Source organism: Microcaecilia unicolor, chromosome 6 (assembly GCF_901765095.1).
Source record: "Microcaecilia unicolor chromosome 6, aMicUni1.1, whole genome shotgun sequence".
In the NCBI taxonomy this organism is placed as follows: domain Eukaryota; kingdom Metazoa; phylum Chordata; class Amphibia; order Gymnophiona; family Siphonopidae; genus Microcaecilia; species Microcaecilia unicolor.
The window spans coordinates 279,142,450-279,162,325 of NC_044036.1; the positions used below are offsets into that span (position 1 = coordinate 279,142,450).

A 19,876-nucleotide genomic window follows, 5' to 3' on the forward strand; every position below is an offset into this window, starting at 1 on the left:
GTCCTCTATCTGACTTAAATAGTCCCTGGAAAGCCCACTTATTATATTAGGGAGGGTTTGGTTGTGTTTTGCATGGGCAGAAAGCTGTGGTGAGGCCAACAACAGAGTTTTTTTTTTTTTTTAACTTAGCTAAAACAAGAAATCTCTGTCAAGAAGGCTGGGGAGCTGACTAGCGAGCAGCCGCACGTAACATGGCGGCTGCCACGCGGTAGCTCCTCGGCCCAGGCCGTCCTCCCGTTTCCGGCTTCCACGCCAGAGAAGTGATGTCAGAGGAAATCCCACCTGTGACTGGCGGGGAGGCAAGAAGGGGCGTGAAAAGGGGCCAGAAGGGGCAGAAAATTTTGAATAAAGAGCTGCCGGAGAGGCAAGGGAGCCTCTTTGGCAGTGGGGTGGTGGACTGCTTCATGACTCTCCATTACCATTTAATTTAACAGAAAGCTTTCTAGACCAGCCACCTGTGGCTCACAGTGAGTGCTTCTGCCTCATGTTGAAGAGGTGGTGGGTTTGATTCTCTCAATCTCAGAGCTTCTTTGGGTTTGATTCTTGGCTGAGGATCACCTCAGACCTGTTGTTTTTTTTCCTCTGGCCATCTTGGAACAGTTTTTTTTTTAATCTTTGCAAACGGATCAGAGCTGTTTCTTTTCCCCTGCAAGCAACTAGTTTTGTTTCTACAACTTTCCCATGTGGTGCAGTACCTGAGCAGCACAAAGGCAGCAACAACAACAAAAAAAAAGAAAACGACTCTACCACATGGGGACCTGAACAGCACAGCAGCAATAAGGAGGAAGGTACTGACCTGAGCATTACAGGAGCAGCACAAGAGCAATAACCAGGCTGCCAACTGAATTGTATAATCTCGATTCCTGATCCACCTGTTTCCCTGCTCATCTCCTACCATTCTTGATATTCAGCATGCCTAGGCGCAACAACAGCAAGGTCCCCTCGCTTGCATGCGAACCTGTTCCACAGAGGGCCTCGCATTGTACAACATTGTCTCATCACTCATCCACAAGACAGCGGAGACAATCAGAGCGCTATATTGACTCAGCAGATCTACTGCTTCCTCACCAACACGCACCTTCCTTACCCAATGAGCCGAGAGATGACCATGCAACACAGAACGATATACTCATCCAGCCTCTAGAGCAGCACTGCAGAGCTTAATCAAGACTCAGGGACGAGTCTACACTTTTGGGCAACATACAGCATGCAGAAGGCCGCACAGCCTCCTCTACTCATCCTCCTCTGCTCGTCAATACACCACCTGCCTCTGCATCCAGCACTAGGCACCATGGATCAAGGTCTTTGGAGAGGCATCAATGCTTACGATACCACAGGGAGTGGCACGGATCCCGGTCAGCATTCCCTTACGTGTACTGCAGGGGTAGACCTGACCGCAGAAGCAGATCCGGATCTATGTGTTGCACATCAGACAGCAGTTCAGGGCACCATAGATCTAGTGCCAGCAAGGGAAGAAGGAGATCCAGGTCATGCTGCAGACATCACACACATCGCAGATCCTGACACTGCTGCAGATCTTGGTCCAGTCCTAGACACTATCAGTCTGCATCTTGGACTGGGCGAAGGAGATCCCACTCTCTCCGCAGAAGCACTGAACCCATGGCCACTGGCCGCAAAAGAACATCCTACAACAGCCAGGCAGATTCAAGAGCATCAGTTCAGCACAGTTCCCCAACAACAGCCTGGATATCAGAGCACCAGGGCGCACAAGTTGCAACACACCAACAGGGCCTCCCCACAGTCTCGGCACTTGGGACATCGACACAAAACACGCCCGCAGGAGCATCCAGAGAGCGTATTGAGTCTCCAGCTGCCTCGGCCATGGCTCAGGATGCAGGTGCAACACGCTCATCCAAGAGGAACAAGAGGAAAGGTAAGAAACATAAGCGGTCTAGGCGGGCCACTTCTTCATCTTCTGATTTATCCTCCTCCTCTTCCTAATCTTCCTCTTCCTCACCTTCTCACCCCACTACACCTGTGGTGCCATACTCTTATGGTGTACCACCGGAACGCTTATGGCAAAAGGTCCCGAAATCCCTGTGCAAAAAGGTGATGAAGCGTGAATACTTTAAACTGGCAGAAGGCAGACGCAGGCGTCATGTAAGGAAACACGCCAAGAAGGGCGACTTGCCTCCAGATCATAACAAAGTGATGCTTCGCAATCTTGCATGTTGGGTGTTGCAGGAAACAGCATGAACAGATTGACCCTATGCTCTGCTACCTGGAAACAGGCATTAGTATCTATCGCCAGCACGAGGGCACTACCTGGCTCACTTATGATGAGCACTTTAGAGATAAGATGGAATCAAACCCTAATATGGCCTGGGACATGGATGATGGTGGACTCTGGCTTCGGAATGTCTTCACGCACACTGCTGGGGGTTCTGCACATTCTTCCTTCTTCAGGCCCCTACAGTCAGGAAAAAGACAAGGAAGGCCTATCACACAGTCAAGAGAGGTGTGCTGGAAGTATAATAGAGGCACCTGCAACATTACAGATTGCAAGTTCAAGCACTTGAGTGCCACCTGCGATACCCCACATCCACTCACTTTGTGCCCCAGAAGGAACACACTGAGACACGGAGGGTCTCAGAAACCGTGACCCATTTGCAAGAGCGCCCACCCCTATACGAATACATGTTATGACCCCATGGCTAGCGCTGTACCCCAAGACCAAGGATGCCAACTTCCTGCTTCGTGGTTTCACTGACGGACTCCTCATACCTTTTCACAGATCCATACCTACGGCCTACCCAAGAAGATGTTACTCGCAATCTCACCTTCAACAAATAGTGGCAGACAAACTAGCAGTGGAACTTGCAATGGGCCACATTGCAGGCCATTTTCTCAACCCTTCCTTTCCCAAGATGTTCGTTTCCCCCCTCACAGCAGTCCCCAAAAAGGAGCATGGAAAGTACCGCCTCATACACAATCTCTCATACCCCTCGGTCACTCAGTGAATGGCTCCATCCCGGCACATGCCACGTTGGTTCAGTACATGTCCTTTGACTCTGCCTTACCCATGGTCCGTGCAGCTGGGCGCAGGGCTCTCATGGCAAAAGTAGACATTGAATCTGCTTTCCACCTGCTCCCCATACACCCAGACTGCTTCCGCTTACTGGGTTTCTGCTATGCCAAACGGTTTTATTTTGATAAATGCGTACCCATGGGATGTGCAGTTTCATGCAATCTTTTTGAGGTATTCAGTTCCTTTTTGCACTGGGTTGTGTCCAAGCGTGCTCCAGCTAATACAATCGTACACTACCTGGATGCTATTTTCTTTGTGGGTCCCAAACAATCCAACGCATGCAAGGACCTAATGGATGCTTTCCACATGGTAGCCAATGAATTTGGTGGGCCCATTGTATTTAGCAAAACTACAGGACCTAGCCCAATGGTCACTTTCCTGGGAATCGAAATAAACTTTCTAACACTGACCACGAAGCTCCTGGAGAAAAAGCTGCATGACCTCAGGCCAAAAATTCTTCACGCTGTGGCCTCTTCTAAGATCATGCTGCATCGCATGCAGTCTCTCATTGGCTCTCTGAATTTCGCATGTCGGGTTATTCCAATGGGCAGGGTATTTGTCCATAGACTTGCGCGAGCTACAGTAGGTATTACACGCAAACATCATCACATACGCGTCTCCTTGCCCATGAAGCAAGATCTGAGCATTTGGCTAACCTTCTTGCAAACCTTTAATGGAAAGGCTCCAATCCAATCTGCGACTACGTCTAGTTTTGACCTCAATCTTTTTACAGACGCGGCAGGAGCCACAGGGTGTGAAGCCTACTGCAATGGACATTGGTTTGCTGCCCCATGGCTGCAGCAGTGGATTCACTCAGGACTCACCAACAACATCACCTTCCTTGAGCTTTTCCATACTGTTGCTGCGGTGCACGTCTGGGGCTCTACGCTGGCCAACAAAAGTGTCATTCTATGGTTGGAAAATGCAGCAGTGGTGGAGATCATCAACAAACAAACGGCGCGCTGCTCACACACCTCTGAACTTATCAGGCATTTTGTCCTGCGTTGTCTACAGATTAACTTGACAGCCAAAGCAAAGCATGTGCCTGGTGTTGATAACTGCATTGCCGATGCTCTCTCATGCTTTCAATTTCCGCTCTTTCGACAGCTTGCTTCATCTGCGCAAGAGAATCCCACCCCGAGCACGCACCTGGGAACTCCACTGCAACGCTACTGATCACCAGCTCCTTAGCCCACTCTACCTGGTCTGCCTACAGGACTGCCTTTAACCAGGTATGTTCATACTTGCTTCGGCAAGGATGGAAAGGTGGGACCGTACCCGAGCATCTTATTGCTCGCTATATCACGGACGCCTATGACGAAGGCACTTCAAGGACAGCGGTCAACTCACGAATCACTGGCTTTGCCTTCTTTGCCAAACTCAGGGGATGTGGCAATCCAAGAGCCAGTTTCCTGATTCGGACAATGCTGAAAGGATGGGCTAGGTGCACCCCTGCACCGCCGGACTCCAGGCGCCCTGCTACACATGAGCTCCTGCACCTACTGTGGTTGGTGCTCATGAAAGTGTGTTCCACAGCCTATGAGGTGCGATTGTTCAGGGCTGCTTTCTCATTGGCCTTTTTTGCTGCACTACACATTAACGAGTTGACTGAGTGTTCCAAATGGCATGCATGGGGCGGTCTGTGCCTCAATGACATTTCTATCATGCAAGACCAGGTGTGCATTCGTGTTGCTAGGTCCAAGACTGATCAGAGCGGAAAAGGTCATGCCATCACACTGTGCAGAGTTCCCGCCCTTCCCACCTGCCCTCTGGCCAACCTCCAGGCTTGCCTGGCTGTGAGGCCGGCATCTGGCCAGTCCCTCTGGCTGCACCAGGATACCAGTCCCCTCACCCGGTACCAGTTTGCTGCTGTTTTTTGAAAAGCCCTATATGAGGCTGGTCACTGCCCCCGATACTATGGGACCCATTCTTTTCATATAGGAGCGGCCACTACTGCCTCCCAGCATGGACTCCAACCTCAGCTCATGAAACAGCTGGGCCACTGGAAGTCAGCAGCATGTAAGACCTATATCAGGCCACCACCACTGCTGGGTCTTACAGCACATCACTAACTACTCCCTTCATATTGCAGGTCCTGGAGCAAGACAATGGGCGGTGTGGATCATTGGACACTCTTACATTGAAAGGGCCGCTAGGCACCTGGTATCCAGATCCCCTGGTGCTCATCTTGGACAAGACGCGAGGGGGGCAAACGTCACCTGGCTTGGAGTACCAGGGATGCGATGGACTCAGCTCCTCCCATATGTTCAGACATTGCTTTATGCTGCAGCCCCACCAGATGCTTTAATCATTCATCTAGGGGGCAACGACATTGGCCACATCTCCTGCAAGCACCTCATCGCAATTGCAAAGCATAATCTCTTTGCATTTGTGCAGCTGCGCAACACCTTGCTCTTCTGGTCCGACATCATCCCATGGTTGCACAAGGCTGAACACAGATTATGGTCCAGAGGTGTTAAAAAGGTTAACTGCCAAATCGGTTCATGGACAGAGCAGCTGGCTTTAATAAAGATCTGGCACAATTGGGCTTCCCCAGCCATCCTGGGACACTTCAGTGAGGACGCGCTGCACCTTTTGGATATTGCGCAAGACCTGCTCATCAATGACTTCCGGGAGGTACTGGAGCAGCATTTCTAAACACCTTGTTCGAAATGCTCAGACTAGGGGAGGGGACCCGGGGAATGCTTCGCAACCCCGGGTTGTGGTGGATGCACTCGAGCCTAGGGACTGTTGGAGCAGCGGACAAGAGTTCGTCGCTTGAGGCCAGGACAAGGCAGACTGATCACCTAGCTGGCTCTAAACGGCAGGTGGAATGCTGTGCTGCGGAACTGTGTAAAACTGGAAAGGCACGCGGCCATGCTGGAGGCGAGAGTATGGCTGGCCGCCACATGGACCAGTCAGTCATGCTCTCTAGCTGGTGAGGCAGGGCGGGGACAGGAAGTCTCTAATATGTTGGACTCAAAGCTCGGGTGCTTCCTAGGGTTATATGTTAATGTGTTCAATAAAGCTGTGGCCATTTACTCCCCAAAACAATTTGCATTCTGTCAAGTCACTGTGTGCCTTATGTGTGAGGGTCCGGAGTGTGAGTGTGTGCAGCCTGCCTATGTTACTCAAAGGGAAGCTTTTAAGCACACATTTAAATCGAAAGCGAAATTAAACAGAAATCTATGCACTGTGAAATGAACCAGTAACAGGGACCAGATACTTTTGTAAAATAGCATTCAATGGCCAAAACGCTATTAAGGACGACTTTTAGGACGGCTATTTTGAAATGTCGGCCTCCATGGTTGGTTGGTAGCTCTATTATAATAAAGCACTACACATCTGAGAAAGATACTATCACAGAGTTGTTTTCCTTATAGGCTGGGTGGGTTGAAAGGAGACAGGCGTACCCTGGAAACTGGGCGTTTCACCCAAAACAAACCCATTCACCTAGATGGAAAGCCTCCTTCCTTGTCAGAATTCTCATTTCCCTCCTGACAGGTGTGACCACGACATCAAACAACGTGGCCCAAGTTCTTGGACACCACAGTAAAAAAAACAAACAAACAAACAGGACCGGCACAGCCTGTCCCTTAACACATTTCGATCTAGTCTGTTCTTCTTCCCTCCTGGGAAACTGGCCCAGGCAGTGCCAGCTACAACCAGACTTGTTTTCACTTCTGTGAAAAAGAAAGGAAGAGCGAAGTGTGGACGAAGAGTGCACGGGCAGAGCAGGGGCAGCGAACCAAACCGAACCATACAGGTGTTGGGGAAACAAAGGGAAGCAGGAGTGACGTCACGGGCCAGGTAAGCCCTCACCTGAGGGGATTCCTGGAGTGCAGAGACAAGCGCAACCCGAGAGAGAGAGAAAGAATAAACAGCTCGTCAATGTAGCAAATGATGTACAAAACCTATAACTGTAAAAGGAGGTGAAATTTTTCATCAGGAGCACTTAATAGCCTAACACAACACAAGATTTAGCATTTGAAATTCAAAGATCTAATGATTAGGCGCATCATCTACCGTAAAAGCAAACTTTTTGGGGGAGGGGGGGATACAACAGTCTCATAACAAGGAAGAGTAAAAACAGGAATGAAAATAAGTTCAGTCACTTAGATGCAAACTAAGCATTTGTGGAATTTAGGAGTGCTCCGAGAGTGCCAGGATCCCGAAGCCTCTAGAAACTTATTTAACCAAATATAAATTCTGAAGAGCAGCGGTCCTGGGTTTGACTTCCTCATTCAGTGTGTACTAAAGTAGGTGCTGTCCAGCATTGCAGTCCTAGAAACCATCCGGTTCCAGCCCTAACGCAAAAATATCTTCATTCTGTTCACAGTGGCGAAGTATATTTCAAATTGGTCAAGTGAAGAAACGTTCCCCGAGCAGGTGTAGTGCTAGAAGCTAGTGGTGCATGCTCATGGATTGATGGTGTGAGCCAAATCCTGTCCCTGGTGTTATAGTGGAGTTCCCAGAAAGTGAGAATGTTTAATCTCTCTTCTGTTGGCATCCCAACCTCCCCGTCACCCCTGTTCTATATTCTACAGACTACGGGTACCATTTTGTCACAGACAGTGTGCTTCTGGAACTGGCAATAATTGTTGGCCATATTATAACCTCATAACAACGTGAGGGTGTGTTCATTTTGGGGCCTTTCTGTGCGTAGATACCAAGTCTTGAGTACCTCCAATATTGAATAAACCCTTTATTGTGAGCAGGGAACATTCGCTTGTTGAGTTCAACACCCCAAACCATTTTGAAAAGTTGGTTCTTATGAGTTAAGGGTTCCTTAACAGTTGTTGAAGGATTAAAACTTGATTACAGCATTTTAACTGAATGAATTTGCTTCAGATTTAATGCTATTTTCTTAGTTGTTGAAGTGCAGACCGGAAGAACCCGGGGGAAGGATCTTCTCATTACAAAGGTCATGATGCATGTGCTTAATATGCTAACCGGTTACATGGAGAGATACTTTGCAGATGTGCGGTTTTAAAGGCTTGCAACCACTTGCTTTTGCTTTCGATCGCAGCCCTCCCATGCATTTGTTTTAATTTGAACCAGGGCCAGTATCAACGAACATTTTTTTTTTTTTTTTTGGCAGGTTTCATTAGAGCGAGTACTCACATACACTATTTACATATAAACTTCCCCGAGCAAAGAAGAAACAAAAATTCTCATTTTTGATTCTTGGGTAGAGCTTTATTTTTATCAGAAAGATAAGGGTGAACTTATAGTCATCTGTCATATAGTTATCCCGGGGACTTTCACAGTAATTTCCTGATTGTGCCCACTCACACCCAAGCATCTGTAACAAGAACACGGTCACACACCGAGAGATTTTTTAGATGTGCTTGAGGCTGGCACTGACTTTAAGAGAGGGTTTTTCTTTGGTGCTGTGTATTCTTCTTGCAGTGAAAGGGGGGAAACGGCCTGATATCCGCTCTCAGCAGAAGTAATGCCCGCGGTTGGCATGGAGAAACCCAGCCGAGAGGCTCAGGAAGGTCCGGACGAAAACGAAATTCCTTTCGGATACCCTACAAACGTTTGTGATGACGTGCCTAGCCTAAAATACCTTTGCTGCAACTGCAAGAATGTTCTGAAAAGGGCCCAGCAAACGCTGTGTGGGCATAGATACTGCTTGGCTTGCCTCTCCTGGATTGTAAGGTAAGGAGAAGGAAAAAGATTTCAAGGGGGTGGTAGAGAAATATGCAGCAGCGTTTTCCCTTCTAGCAGAGCCGAGAAAGGAAGCGCGCCTGCCATCTGTGCACTGTGCACAGTGCTCCAGATGTTGACACCACCACCTCTGCTTCATTCATATTCTGTGGTTTCCAGTACCACCATGGTGCTGATTTTCTCTGCTGCAACGCCCGGCCATCGTTATCATCTGCATTTTTGATGCACCTTATTACCCGTTCTCTGTGCAGTAAGGACATTGGAGCACTTCAGGGGGACACAGGCTCATTCCTCCTCCTTGTACAGCCAGCGGTTACTATCTGGCGCTGGTTTGACTGGTGTGTGCCACTAATTGAGTACATATGCTGGCACAGTACAGAATCAATTGTTTGTTTGTTTTTTGCCAGAAACGCTCAGATTCTATGCTAAGGTCTTAATATGAGCTATTTCATGACTATACATCATTGAGAAATATGATTATTATTTTCTTGTGCACTATTACTGGAACATCAACTGCAGGGATTGCCATTCCACATGTGTCATTCTGCTTAAAGTGACATTTGCACCAGGGCTGGTGCAAGGATATATTAGGTCCCTATGCAAACCTTCAGACCTGTGCTCCCTCCCCCCCACCACTAGCAATCATGGATCACTCCAATACCACCCCTCCAATCTGGGTAAATGGGTAGTTCGAAAAAGGCGCACCTGTTATTTCTTTGACTGTGCCTAGATGTTAGAACTTATTGTTTTTCTTTGTATCTGCTCTTTGCCATTTCCCCAGAAGCTGCTGCCCTGGATGCTGCCAGTCTGGAAAGCATAGCTCAGTTGTTCCCAAACCTGGTCTTGGAGGCATCCCAGCCAGTCAGGTTTTCAGGGTATCCACTACTCTAGGTTGCTCATCTGTACTCTCAAATCACAGTTCCTTGGGCAGGGTTCACAGTATTTTCCTAGGTCAGGGCTTCTCAACCCTCTCCTGGAGGCACAGCTAGCCAGCTGGATTTTCAAGATTACTCCAATGAGTATCAATGAGATAAATTTGCATATATGGCAGAAGCCGTGGTATGCAAATCTGTTTTGTGCATATTCAGTAAAATAAATAAAAATAATTTCATTGTGGCATTGCTGAAAACTGGCTAGGTGTGCCTCCAGGAGAGGATTGGAAAGCCTGTAATTTGAGACTGCAGATGAACAACCTAGAGGACTTCTGAGGGCAGTTAGCAATATGGAGAAAACCTGAAGTTGCAGGCTGAAACATGCTTCTTATGCAGAAATCCATACAAGGCAAATAACTGGTGTGTCTTATGGTGATCTTTTACCCACCAAGGGCCAGGTTTCAAGACAGGCAGCACCATGCATATTTTGGACTGGTAATCTTAATTTAGACCAGTCAGAGAAACCGACTAATGAGTTCTAAGGTACAGTAAATTGTAAAACAGACCAAGTAAAATGTATAAATAAATCAGCCAAAGGGTTTGAAAAGAAGTCTATTCAATAGTAAATAGTAACCTCCTCTGTTCTTGTGTGCCACTCAAGGGTAATGTTCCTTCACTTCTTAATTAATTCCTACCCTTATAGAAAAATCAAAAATAGAAGAATTCATAGCCTGAAGTCCTCTTCCCATTCCTAACCCAGATAGAATCATCTGATAAAAATACATTTAAATATTAAAAATCTATATAAATAAAAATACCCTTTTCCCCTCTAAATGTTAATAATCAGGAAAAAAGTGTTTTCAAATTCCCATAAAAGGACAATAACTATTTCTCAATGCCAAATGTAGCCTGTTCTTCATTGGGCCTGTAACACTAAAGTTCTTTGATCGTCAAGATGCTGTCTTAAATCTCAAGTCTCAGGACCCCAAACAGGATCACTTCCTGCAATCTCAAAGGTCAACCTAAAACAACCAGTTAATGAGTGTGAACTACTTTAAATGTCAAAGCTAGTATCTAAAATAAGCATCTTTCCCAAACTGGGAGTCAATGCAGACATTGCAGGAGAGGACAAGTACTCTCTCACCTACTTTTCCCCTATAACAGCTGGGCTGTACATTCTGAATAAGTTGAAGTTTTTTATGATATTTAGGCAATACTTTTATATACAAAGTACTAAATTAGTCTAAAGTACTTAATACCAACGACTAGATTGCAAAATGTAGGAATAGAACCCTCCCAAAATGGCTTCAATTTTGCAAAAGACTCTAGTTACTGCCATTATATGCTCTTTCCTCATTACCTCAGGCCCCAAATTTTCTAACAGTTTTTACCCAAGGTATCAACAAATCCATCTGCTAAAATCTTCAATTTCTCTTGTTCAGTGGTTCCTATTCCCAAGTTGATTTGGATACATTCATTATTAAATTACTAACCTAGAGCCGACTTTTCACCTCTCCCAAACAAAAATCAGCCTATTGCCAAACTTTTGTCACCTTCTAAAGGCAAACCAATTGAATGTTATCAACATACAATTAAAGCTTAATATTATATTTTATTATTAAGCTCTTCAGTGGTTGAAGATAGATGTTGAAAAGGAGGTAAAGGGTGTGTGGTGGGGGGGGGGGGGGGGGGGGGGGGGGGGGGGGGGGGGGGGAGGGACCTTGAAGAACATCTCACCACCATGAATAATAATCAGATTAACAGTTTACCAATTTGACTTGGAACCTCTGTTCCTCTAAAAAAAAAAAAAACAATCCACTGCAAAACGCTACCTTCTACTCTCAAAAGTTGAAATCTTTGTAACAGTAATGGAGGTTCCACCAAATCAAAATGCTCTTGAAATATCTAAGAATACCAGCATTACTGAAATACTCTTGCCCAGATAAAATAAGGCAAACGATAAAGTTTCTGTACCACTGAAAAGATGCTAAGGCGGGGTACAGAAGGTCATTATATTCTCTATAGCCTCCCAATTGAACATTGCTTCCTTCTCAATTCATTTTGCATGCTTGTTACAGGTACTGTATTTTAGGCAAGAAAAAGTATTTCTCTGATTTCAATGATGTGATTTATGAAATAAAAACTTTTGGCTTTTCCACATTCTACTGAATCTATTTTGCGTGATCTCAGATCACAGAAACATAATAGATGATAGCAGAAAAGAGTCCATTATCCATCCAGTCTGCTCATTTATTCTGGCTTGCCAAAGATATAGCTAGCTGCCAGTCATAAAAGGATTGCACACTGGTAGACGATTCCTTTTTATCCAGCCAGCTTATGGTATTCTCTTTGTTGGTTTTCCACCGTTTTGGGCTGTTACACTCAATCCAACATCCAATAGCACCCCATTCCTCCCAAATCTCACACCCAAGTCCTGCAATAATCTAAGCAGACACTAAATCCAATGAGGCCACTGCCTAAACATTCAGCCACCTAGCTCCCCTTGGCTTTGCTGGACAGTGTCTAGACTGATGTTTTACACTTCAGCATTTTGAATTATGCATCCATTGAAAAAAATAAAATGACCATACAGCCTATCCAGTCTGCCCATCCACCAGGGCCGTCGAGAGGGGGGAGCGGGGGGTCTCTCTCTCTCTCCAGCTCCTGACGGGACTTGAGTGATCATGTCCTGACAGGATTAGAAGAAAGAAAACTCCGGCGCCAGGCCCCCTTGGAGGCTGGAGAGGACCCAGAGGAGCAGACACTGCAGGTCTTCCTCCAGCACTGCTCTTCTGCCCATTGCTTGCTGAGCGGCTGCTTTTCCTCTCAGGTGCTTATGCTCACCACAGGGGCAGGCAATCGGCAGAGTGAAGTCAGGTCTGGAGGAAGATGTCTTCTGCTGGCGGGGCCTCAGGATCCCTGCCAGCCAAGGTATTTGAATTGCAGCAGCAATCCGGGGGGGGGGGGGGGGGGGAAACAGCAGCAGATGATGATTGTGGGGGGGGCAGCAGTGGTGACAATCATGGGGGGTGGCGGTCCTGCCCCGGGCCCAACGACGGCAGGGTTCAGTCTCTTGGCGGCCCTGCCATCCACACCAGCTACTAGGCTCTACAATCCCTTCCTCTCCCTTACAGATCCTTTATGCTTGTCTCTACCACCTTCATTGAGAGGCTGTGCCCACCCTTTCTATAAAGAAATATTTCTCTAGATTGCTCTGAAGTGTATCCTTTTTCACCTGTCATCCTATAATCCCTTATTCCAGAGCTTCTTTTTCATTGAAAGATGCCTGTCTGCTGCATATTTAAACCTTGGAGGTATTTAAGGGCCTACTATCAGCCTATGGTGGCCAGCAATTTTTAAGGCTCTGACCACTGCATGCAAAATTTGACCCTGTTATTCAGTGCTGGGTTATCGACACTGAATACCCGGGTCTTGCCTGGCCACTGGAAGTTATTTCTGTGCTGGATGATATTTATACCATTACCTAGATAAAGTTAGTGCTAACATTATTCAGGCACTTACCTGGTTAGCAACTGAACATTTCTGGTAACAAGATAAATCCTGGCTCTGCCCAGATTCTAGTATTAACCGGCTGCCTGAAAGGGAGGAGCTACAGCAAACACCTCTGCTGCTCTGGAGTCTAAAAAGAAGTGGCGGCATTGCATTCCAGGCTTTTACCCCAGAAATTAAGCCCTGTCCAGTATGACAAAACGGGAAAGTCAAAAATTCAAGAAACTGGAAATTTTGTGGTGAAGCAGTTGTAACTATACAACTGTAACTGTAAAATACAACAAATTGGGAATATTAAGGGGGTAATGGTAGGAGTGGGGAAGGGGTATTCCAGTCCCTATTGTTCAAATTATGTTTGTTTGTTTGTTTTTAAACAGGAACACTAAAAGTCCAATTTGTCAGACATGTAAAGAAGAAAATCCCACAGCTGGAAATGAAGGAAGTCTGTTAACAGAAGAAAAGGTATGTTATTTCTAGAACTGTGGAAATGAACTGCCCCAGTAAGTAAACGTATCTCCCTATAAAAAGGTATCCTCTACATCTGTTTTATTGACTCATATCTCCCCTCAGCCGCCTTTTCACCAAGCTGAAGAGCCCTAGCCGCTTTAGCCTTTCCTCATAAGGAAGTCATCCCATCCCCTTTACCATTTTCGTCTCCCTTCTCTGCACCTTTTCTAATTCCATTATATCTTTTTTGAGATGCGGCAACTAGAATTGAACACAATATTCGAGGTGCGCACTCACCATGGAGCGATACAAAGGCATTATAACATCCTCATTTTTGTTTTCCATTCCTTTCCTAATAATACCTAACATTCTATTTGCTTTCTTAGCTGCAGCAGCCACTGAGCAGAAGGTTTCAACGTATCATCAACGACGACACCTAGATTCCTTTCTTGATCGGTGACTCCTACCGTGGAACCTTGCATGACGTAGCTATAATTCGGATTCCTCTTTCCCACATGCATCACTTTGCACTTGCTCACATTAAATGTCATCTGCCATTTAGACGCCCAGTCTCCCAGTCTTGTAAGGTCCTCTTGTAATTTTTCACAATCCTCCCGCGATTTAATGACTTTGAATAACTTTGTGTCATCAGCAAATTTAATTACCTCACTAGTTACTCCCATCTCTAGGTCATTTATAAATATGTTAAAAAGCAGCGGTCCCAGCACAGACCCCTGGGGAACCCCACTAACTACCCTTCTCCATTGAGAATACTGACCATTTAACCCTACTCTCTGTTTTCTATCCTTTAACCAGTTTTTATTCCACAATAGAACACTACCTCCTATCCCATGACTCTCCAATTTCCTCTGGAGTCTTCATGAGGTACTTTTTTTTTTTGTTACACCTACTGAAAATCCAGATACACAATATCAGCCGGCTCACCTTTATCCACATGTTTGTTCACCCCTTCAAAGAAATGTAGTAGATTGGTGGGGCAAGATTTCCCTTCACTAAATGCATGTTGACTTTGTCTCATTAATCCATGCTTTTGAATATGCTCTGTAATTTTGTTCTTAATAATAGTCTCTACCATTTTGCCTGGCACCGACGTCAGACTCACTGGTCTATAATTTCCCGGATCTCCTCTGGAACCTTTTTAAAAATCGGCATTACATTGGCCACCCTCCAATCTTCTGGTACCACGCTCGATTTTAAGGATAAATTGCATATTACTAACAATAGCTCCGCAAGCTCATTTTTCAGTTCTATCAGTACTCTGTGATAAATACCATTTGGTCCAGGAGATTTGCTACTCTTCTGTTTGTAGAACTGCCCCATTACATCCTCCAGGTTTACTGAGAATTCATTAAGTTTCTCCGACTCGTCAGCTTCGAATACCATTTCTGGCACAGGTATCCCACCCAAATCTTCCTCGGTGAAGACTGAAGCAAAGAATTCATTTAATCTCTCCGCTATGGCTTTGTCTTCCCTGATCGCCCCTTTTACTCCTCGTTCATCTAGCGGTCCAACCAATTCTTTTGCTGGCTTCCTGCTTTTAATATACCAAAAAACTTTTTACTATGTGTTTTTGCCTCCAACGCAATCTTTTTTTTTCGAAGTCCCTCTTAGCCTTCCTTATCAGCGCTTTGCATTTGACTTGACATTCCTTATGCTGTTTCTTATTATTTTCAGTTGGTTCCTTCTTCCATTTTCTCAAGGATTTTCTTTTAGCTGTAATAGCTTCCTTCACCTCACTTTTTAACCACATCAGCTGTCGTTTGGTCTTCAGTCCTCCTTTTTTAATACGCGGAATATATTTGGCCTTGGCTTCCAGGATGGTGTTTTTGAACAGCATCCACGCCTGATGTAAATTTTTGACCCTCGCAGTCGCTCTTCTAAGTTTTTTTTCACCCTTCTTCTCATTTTATCATAGTCTCCTTTTTAAAAGTTAAACGCTAATGTATTTGATTTCCTATCAGCCTTATTTTCAAAAGAGAAAGACGCCCATATTTCGACCCAAATCGGGAGATGGGCGTCTTTCTCCCGTGGGCCTCCAAATCGGTATAATCGAAAGACGATTTTGGGAGTCTTCAACTGCAATCTGTCGCGGAAACGGCCAAAGTTGACAGGGGCGTGTCAGAGGCATGGTGAAGGCGGGACTGGGGCATGTTTATCGGCTGAGGAGAGATGGGCGTCCTAGGCCGATAATCAAAAAAAGAAAGGCATTTTTAGCGCAAATTTGGGTCACTTTTTTTGGACCCTTTTTTTTCACGAACAAGTCCCAAAAAAGTGCCCTAAATGACCAGATGATCAGCGGAGGGAATCAGGGATGACCAGCCCTGACTCCCCCAGTGGTCACTAACCCCCTCCCACCCCAAAAAAAACAACTTTAAAAACTTTTTTTTCCAGCCTGTATGCCAGCCTCAAAAGTCATACCCAGCTCCATCACAGCAGTATGCAGGTCCCTGGAGCAGTTGTTAGTGGGTGCAGTGGACTTCAGCCAGGTGGACTCAGGCCCATACCCCCCACCTGTCACACTTGTGGTGGTAAATGGGAGCGCTCCAAACTGCCCCCAAAACTCACTGTGCCCACATCTAGGTGCCCCCCTTCAGTCATAAGTGCTATGGTAATGGTGTAGAGTTGTGGGAAGTGGGTTTTGGGGGGATTTGGGGGGCTCAGCACACAAGGGAAGGGAGCTATGGACTTCAGAGGTAGTTAACTTTGTTTTTTTAATTGTTACAAGTGCCCCCTAGGGTGCCCGGTTGGTGTCCTGGCAAGTGAGGGGGACCAGTGCACTACAAATCCTGGCCCCTTCCACGACCCAATGCCTTGGATTTGTTCGTTTTTGAGCTGGGCGCCTTTGGTTTCCATTATTGATGAAAAACGATACCGGCCAGCTCAAATCTGCACAAATCCGATGCATTTGGTTGGCACAAACTGTATTATCGGAAAAAAGATGGACGACCATTTTTTTCGAAAATACGGTTTGTTCCGCCCCTTCACGTACCCGTTCTCGGAGATAGACGCCCATGGAGATGGGCGTTCACGTTCGATTATGCCCCTCCACGTATACTTACTTTAAAGATAATATCAAATCCGATAATATTATGATCACTGTTATCAAGCAGCCCCAGCACTATTACCTTCCGCACCAGATCATGTGCTCCACTAAGGACTAGGTCTAGAATTTTTTCTTCTCTTGTCGGCTCCTGCACCAGTTGCTCCATAAAGCTGTCCTTGATTTCATCAAGGAATTTTACCTCCCTAGCATGCCCCGATGTTACATTTACCCAGTCAATATAGGGGTAATTGAAATCACCCATTATTATTGTGTTGCCCAGTTTGTTTGTGTTCCTAATTTCCTTTAACATTTCTGCATCCATCTGTTCATCCTGGCCAGGTGGATGGTAGTACACTCCTATCACTATCCTTTTCCCCTTTACTCATGGAATTTCAATCCACAGTGATTCCAAGAAGTGTTTTGTTTCCTGCAGAATTTTCAATCTATTTGATTCAAGGCTACCCCTCCACCAACTCGATCCACCCTATCACTACGATATAATTTGTACCCTAGTATGACAGTGTCCCACTGGTTATCCTCCTTCCACCAGGTCTCAGAGATGCCTATTATATCTAAATTTTCATTTAGTGCAATATATTCTAACTCTCCCATCTTATTTCTTAGACATTTCAAAGTATGTTTGTTGTTCCTATTTACATTATGCTTAGTACTTGACAGTATTAATTTGCAATCTTTTGTCTGATTTTTATTTTTATTTAAGGACACCTGATCTACTACGGTCTGTTTTGCAACCTCACTATCAGGATACCCTTTCTTCCCTGTTTTGGTGATATCTTTGAAAGATACCTTATCCCGAACCATGCGCTTTTGAGCGACTGTCAGCCTTCCCTCCCCCCCCCCCCCCCCCCCCGTTTCTAGTTTAAAAGCTGCTCTATCTCCTTTTTAAATGCCAATGCCAGCAGCTTGGTCCCACCTTGGTTAAGGTGGAGCCCATCCTTTCGGAATAGGCTTCCCCTTCCCCAGAATGTTGCCCAGTTCCTAACAAATCTAAAACCCTCCTCCCTGCACCATCATCTCATCCACACATTGAGACTCCGGAGCTCTGCCTGTCTCTTGGGCCCTGCGCGTGGAACAGGTAGCTTTTCAGAAAATGCTACCCTAGAGGATCTGGATTTGAGCTTTCTACCTAAAAGCCTAAATTTGGCTTCCAGAACCTCTCTCCTACATTTTCCAACTGAAAATAATAGGAAACAGCATAAGGAATGGAAAGTCACTAATAAAGGGAAAGGGGACTTGATATACTGCTTTTCTGAGGTCTTTGCAACTACATTCAAAGCGGTTTACATATATTCAGGTACTTATTTTGTACCAGGGGCAATGGAGCGTTAAATGACTTGCCCAGAGTCACAAGGAGCTGCAGTGGGAATCAAACTCAGTTCCCCAGGATCAAAGTTCACTGTACTAACCACTAGGCTACTCCTCAAGGCAAAGAAGGTTGCGTTGGAGGCAAAAACACATAGTAAAAACTTTTTTAGGTATATTAGAAGCAAGAAGCTGTTAAAAAAATCAGTTGGACCGCTAGATGACCGAGGGGTAATACGGGCATTCAGGGAAGACAAGGCCATAGCAGAGAGATTAAATGAATTCTTTGCTTTGGCTTTCACTGAGGAAGATTTGGGAGAGATACCTGTGCCAAAAATGATATTCAATGCTGATGAGACAGAGAAAATGAAACAAATCTCTGTAAACCTGGAAGATGTAATGGGGCAATTTGACAAATTGAAGAGAAGCAAATTGCCTGGACCGGATGGTATACATCCCAGAGTACTGATAGAACTGGAAAATGAACTCACAGTGCTGTTCTTAGTAATATGTAATTTATCTTTAAAATCAAGCATGGTACCAGAAGATTGGAGGGTGGCCAATGTAACGCCAATTTTTAAAAAGGATACCAGAGGTGATCCAGGAACTTATAGACCGGTGAGCCTGACATTGGTGCAGAGCATAATGGTAGAAACTATTATAAAGAACAAAATTACAGAGCGCATATATAAGTATGGATTAATGAGACAAAGCCAACATGGATTTAGTGAAGGAAAATCTTGTATTATCAATCTATTACATTTATTTGAAGGGGTGAACAAACATATAGATAAAGGTGAGGTTGATATTGTGTATCTGGATTTTCAAAAGGCATTTGACAAAGTACTTCATGAAAGACTCTGTAGGAAATTAGAAAGTCATGAGATAGGAGGTAATGTGCTATTGTGGATTAAAAACTGGTTAAAAGACAGAAAACAGAGAGTAGGGTTAGGCCAGTATTCTCAATAGGAAAGAGTAGATAGTAGGGTTCCCCAGGGGTCTGCGCTGGGACTCCTGCTTTTTAACATATTTATGAATGATCTAGAGATGGGAAGAGCTTGTGAGGTAATTAAATTTGCTGCTGACACAAAGTTATTAAATTACAAGAGGATTGTGAAAAATTGCAAGAGGACCTTATGAGACTCGGAGACTGGGCATCCATATGGCAGATGATGTTCAATGTGAGCAAGTGCAAAATGATGCATGTGGGAAAGAGGAACCGAATACATGATGCGAGGTGCCACATTAGGAATCATTGCCTTGGAAAGGGATCTAGGTGCCATCGTTTGATGATACATTGAAACCCTCTTCTTAGTGTGCAGCGGCAAGTAAGCTAACAAACAGAATGTTAGGAATTACATAGTAACATAGTAGATGACGGCAGAAAAAGACCTGCACGGTCCATCTAGTCTGCCCACGATAAACTCATATGTGTATACCTTACCTTGATTTGTACCTGTCTTTTTCAGGGCACAGACCGTATAAGTCTGTCCAGCAGTATTTCCCGCCTCCCAACCACCAGTCCCGCCTCCCATCACCGGCTCCGGCACAGACCCCGTATAAGTCTGCCCTCCCTTATCCTAGCCTCTCAACCACCAACCCCCTCTTCACCCCGCCACCCAATTTCAGCTAAGCTTCTGTGGATCCATTCCTTCTGCACAGGATTCCTTTATGCCTATCCCACGCATGTTTGAATTCCGTTACCGTTTTCATCTCCACCACCTCCCGCGGGAGGACATTCCAAGCGTTCACCACCCTCTCTGTGAAGAAATACTTCCTGACATTTTTCCTGAGTCTGCCCCCCTTCAATCTCATTTCATGTCCTCTCGTTCTACCGCCTTCCCATCTCCAGAAAAGATTCGTTTGCGGATTAATACCTTTCAAATATTTGAACGTCTGTATCATATCACCCCTGTTCCTCCTTTCCTCCAGAGTATA

At 45.5% G+C, this 19,876-nt stretch overlaps 1 protein-coding gene across 2 annotated transcripts in view; it reads left to right on the forward strand.

Annotated features, from left to right (window-relative positions):
- The first annotated feature begins 6,788 nt into the window (after positions 1-6,788).
- The window catches only part of TRAF1 (TNF receptor associated factor 1), a 47,768-nt gene continuing 34,680 nt past the window's right edge, over positions 6,789-19,876 (forward strand). The window contains exons 1-4 of one of the 2 annotated variants that reach the window (XM_030207578.1): positions 6,789-6,859; positions 7,921-7,996; positions 8,461-8,713; positions 13,482-13,566. In XM_030207578.1, coding sequence (XP_030063438.1) covers positions 8,505-8,713; positions 13,482-13,566 — 294 coding nt within the window. In that variant the 5' untranslated portion in view covers positions 6,789-6,859; positions 7,921-7,996; positions 8,461-8,504. The remainder of the gene's footprint in view (positions 6,860-7,920; positions 7,997-8,460; positions 8,714-13,481; positions 13,567-19,876) is intronic. The other variant, XM_030207579.1, reaches the window with a different exon arrangement.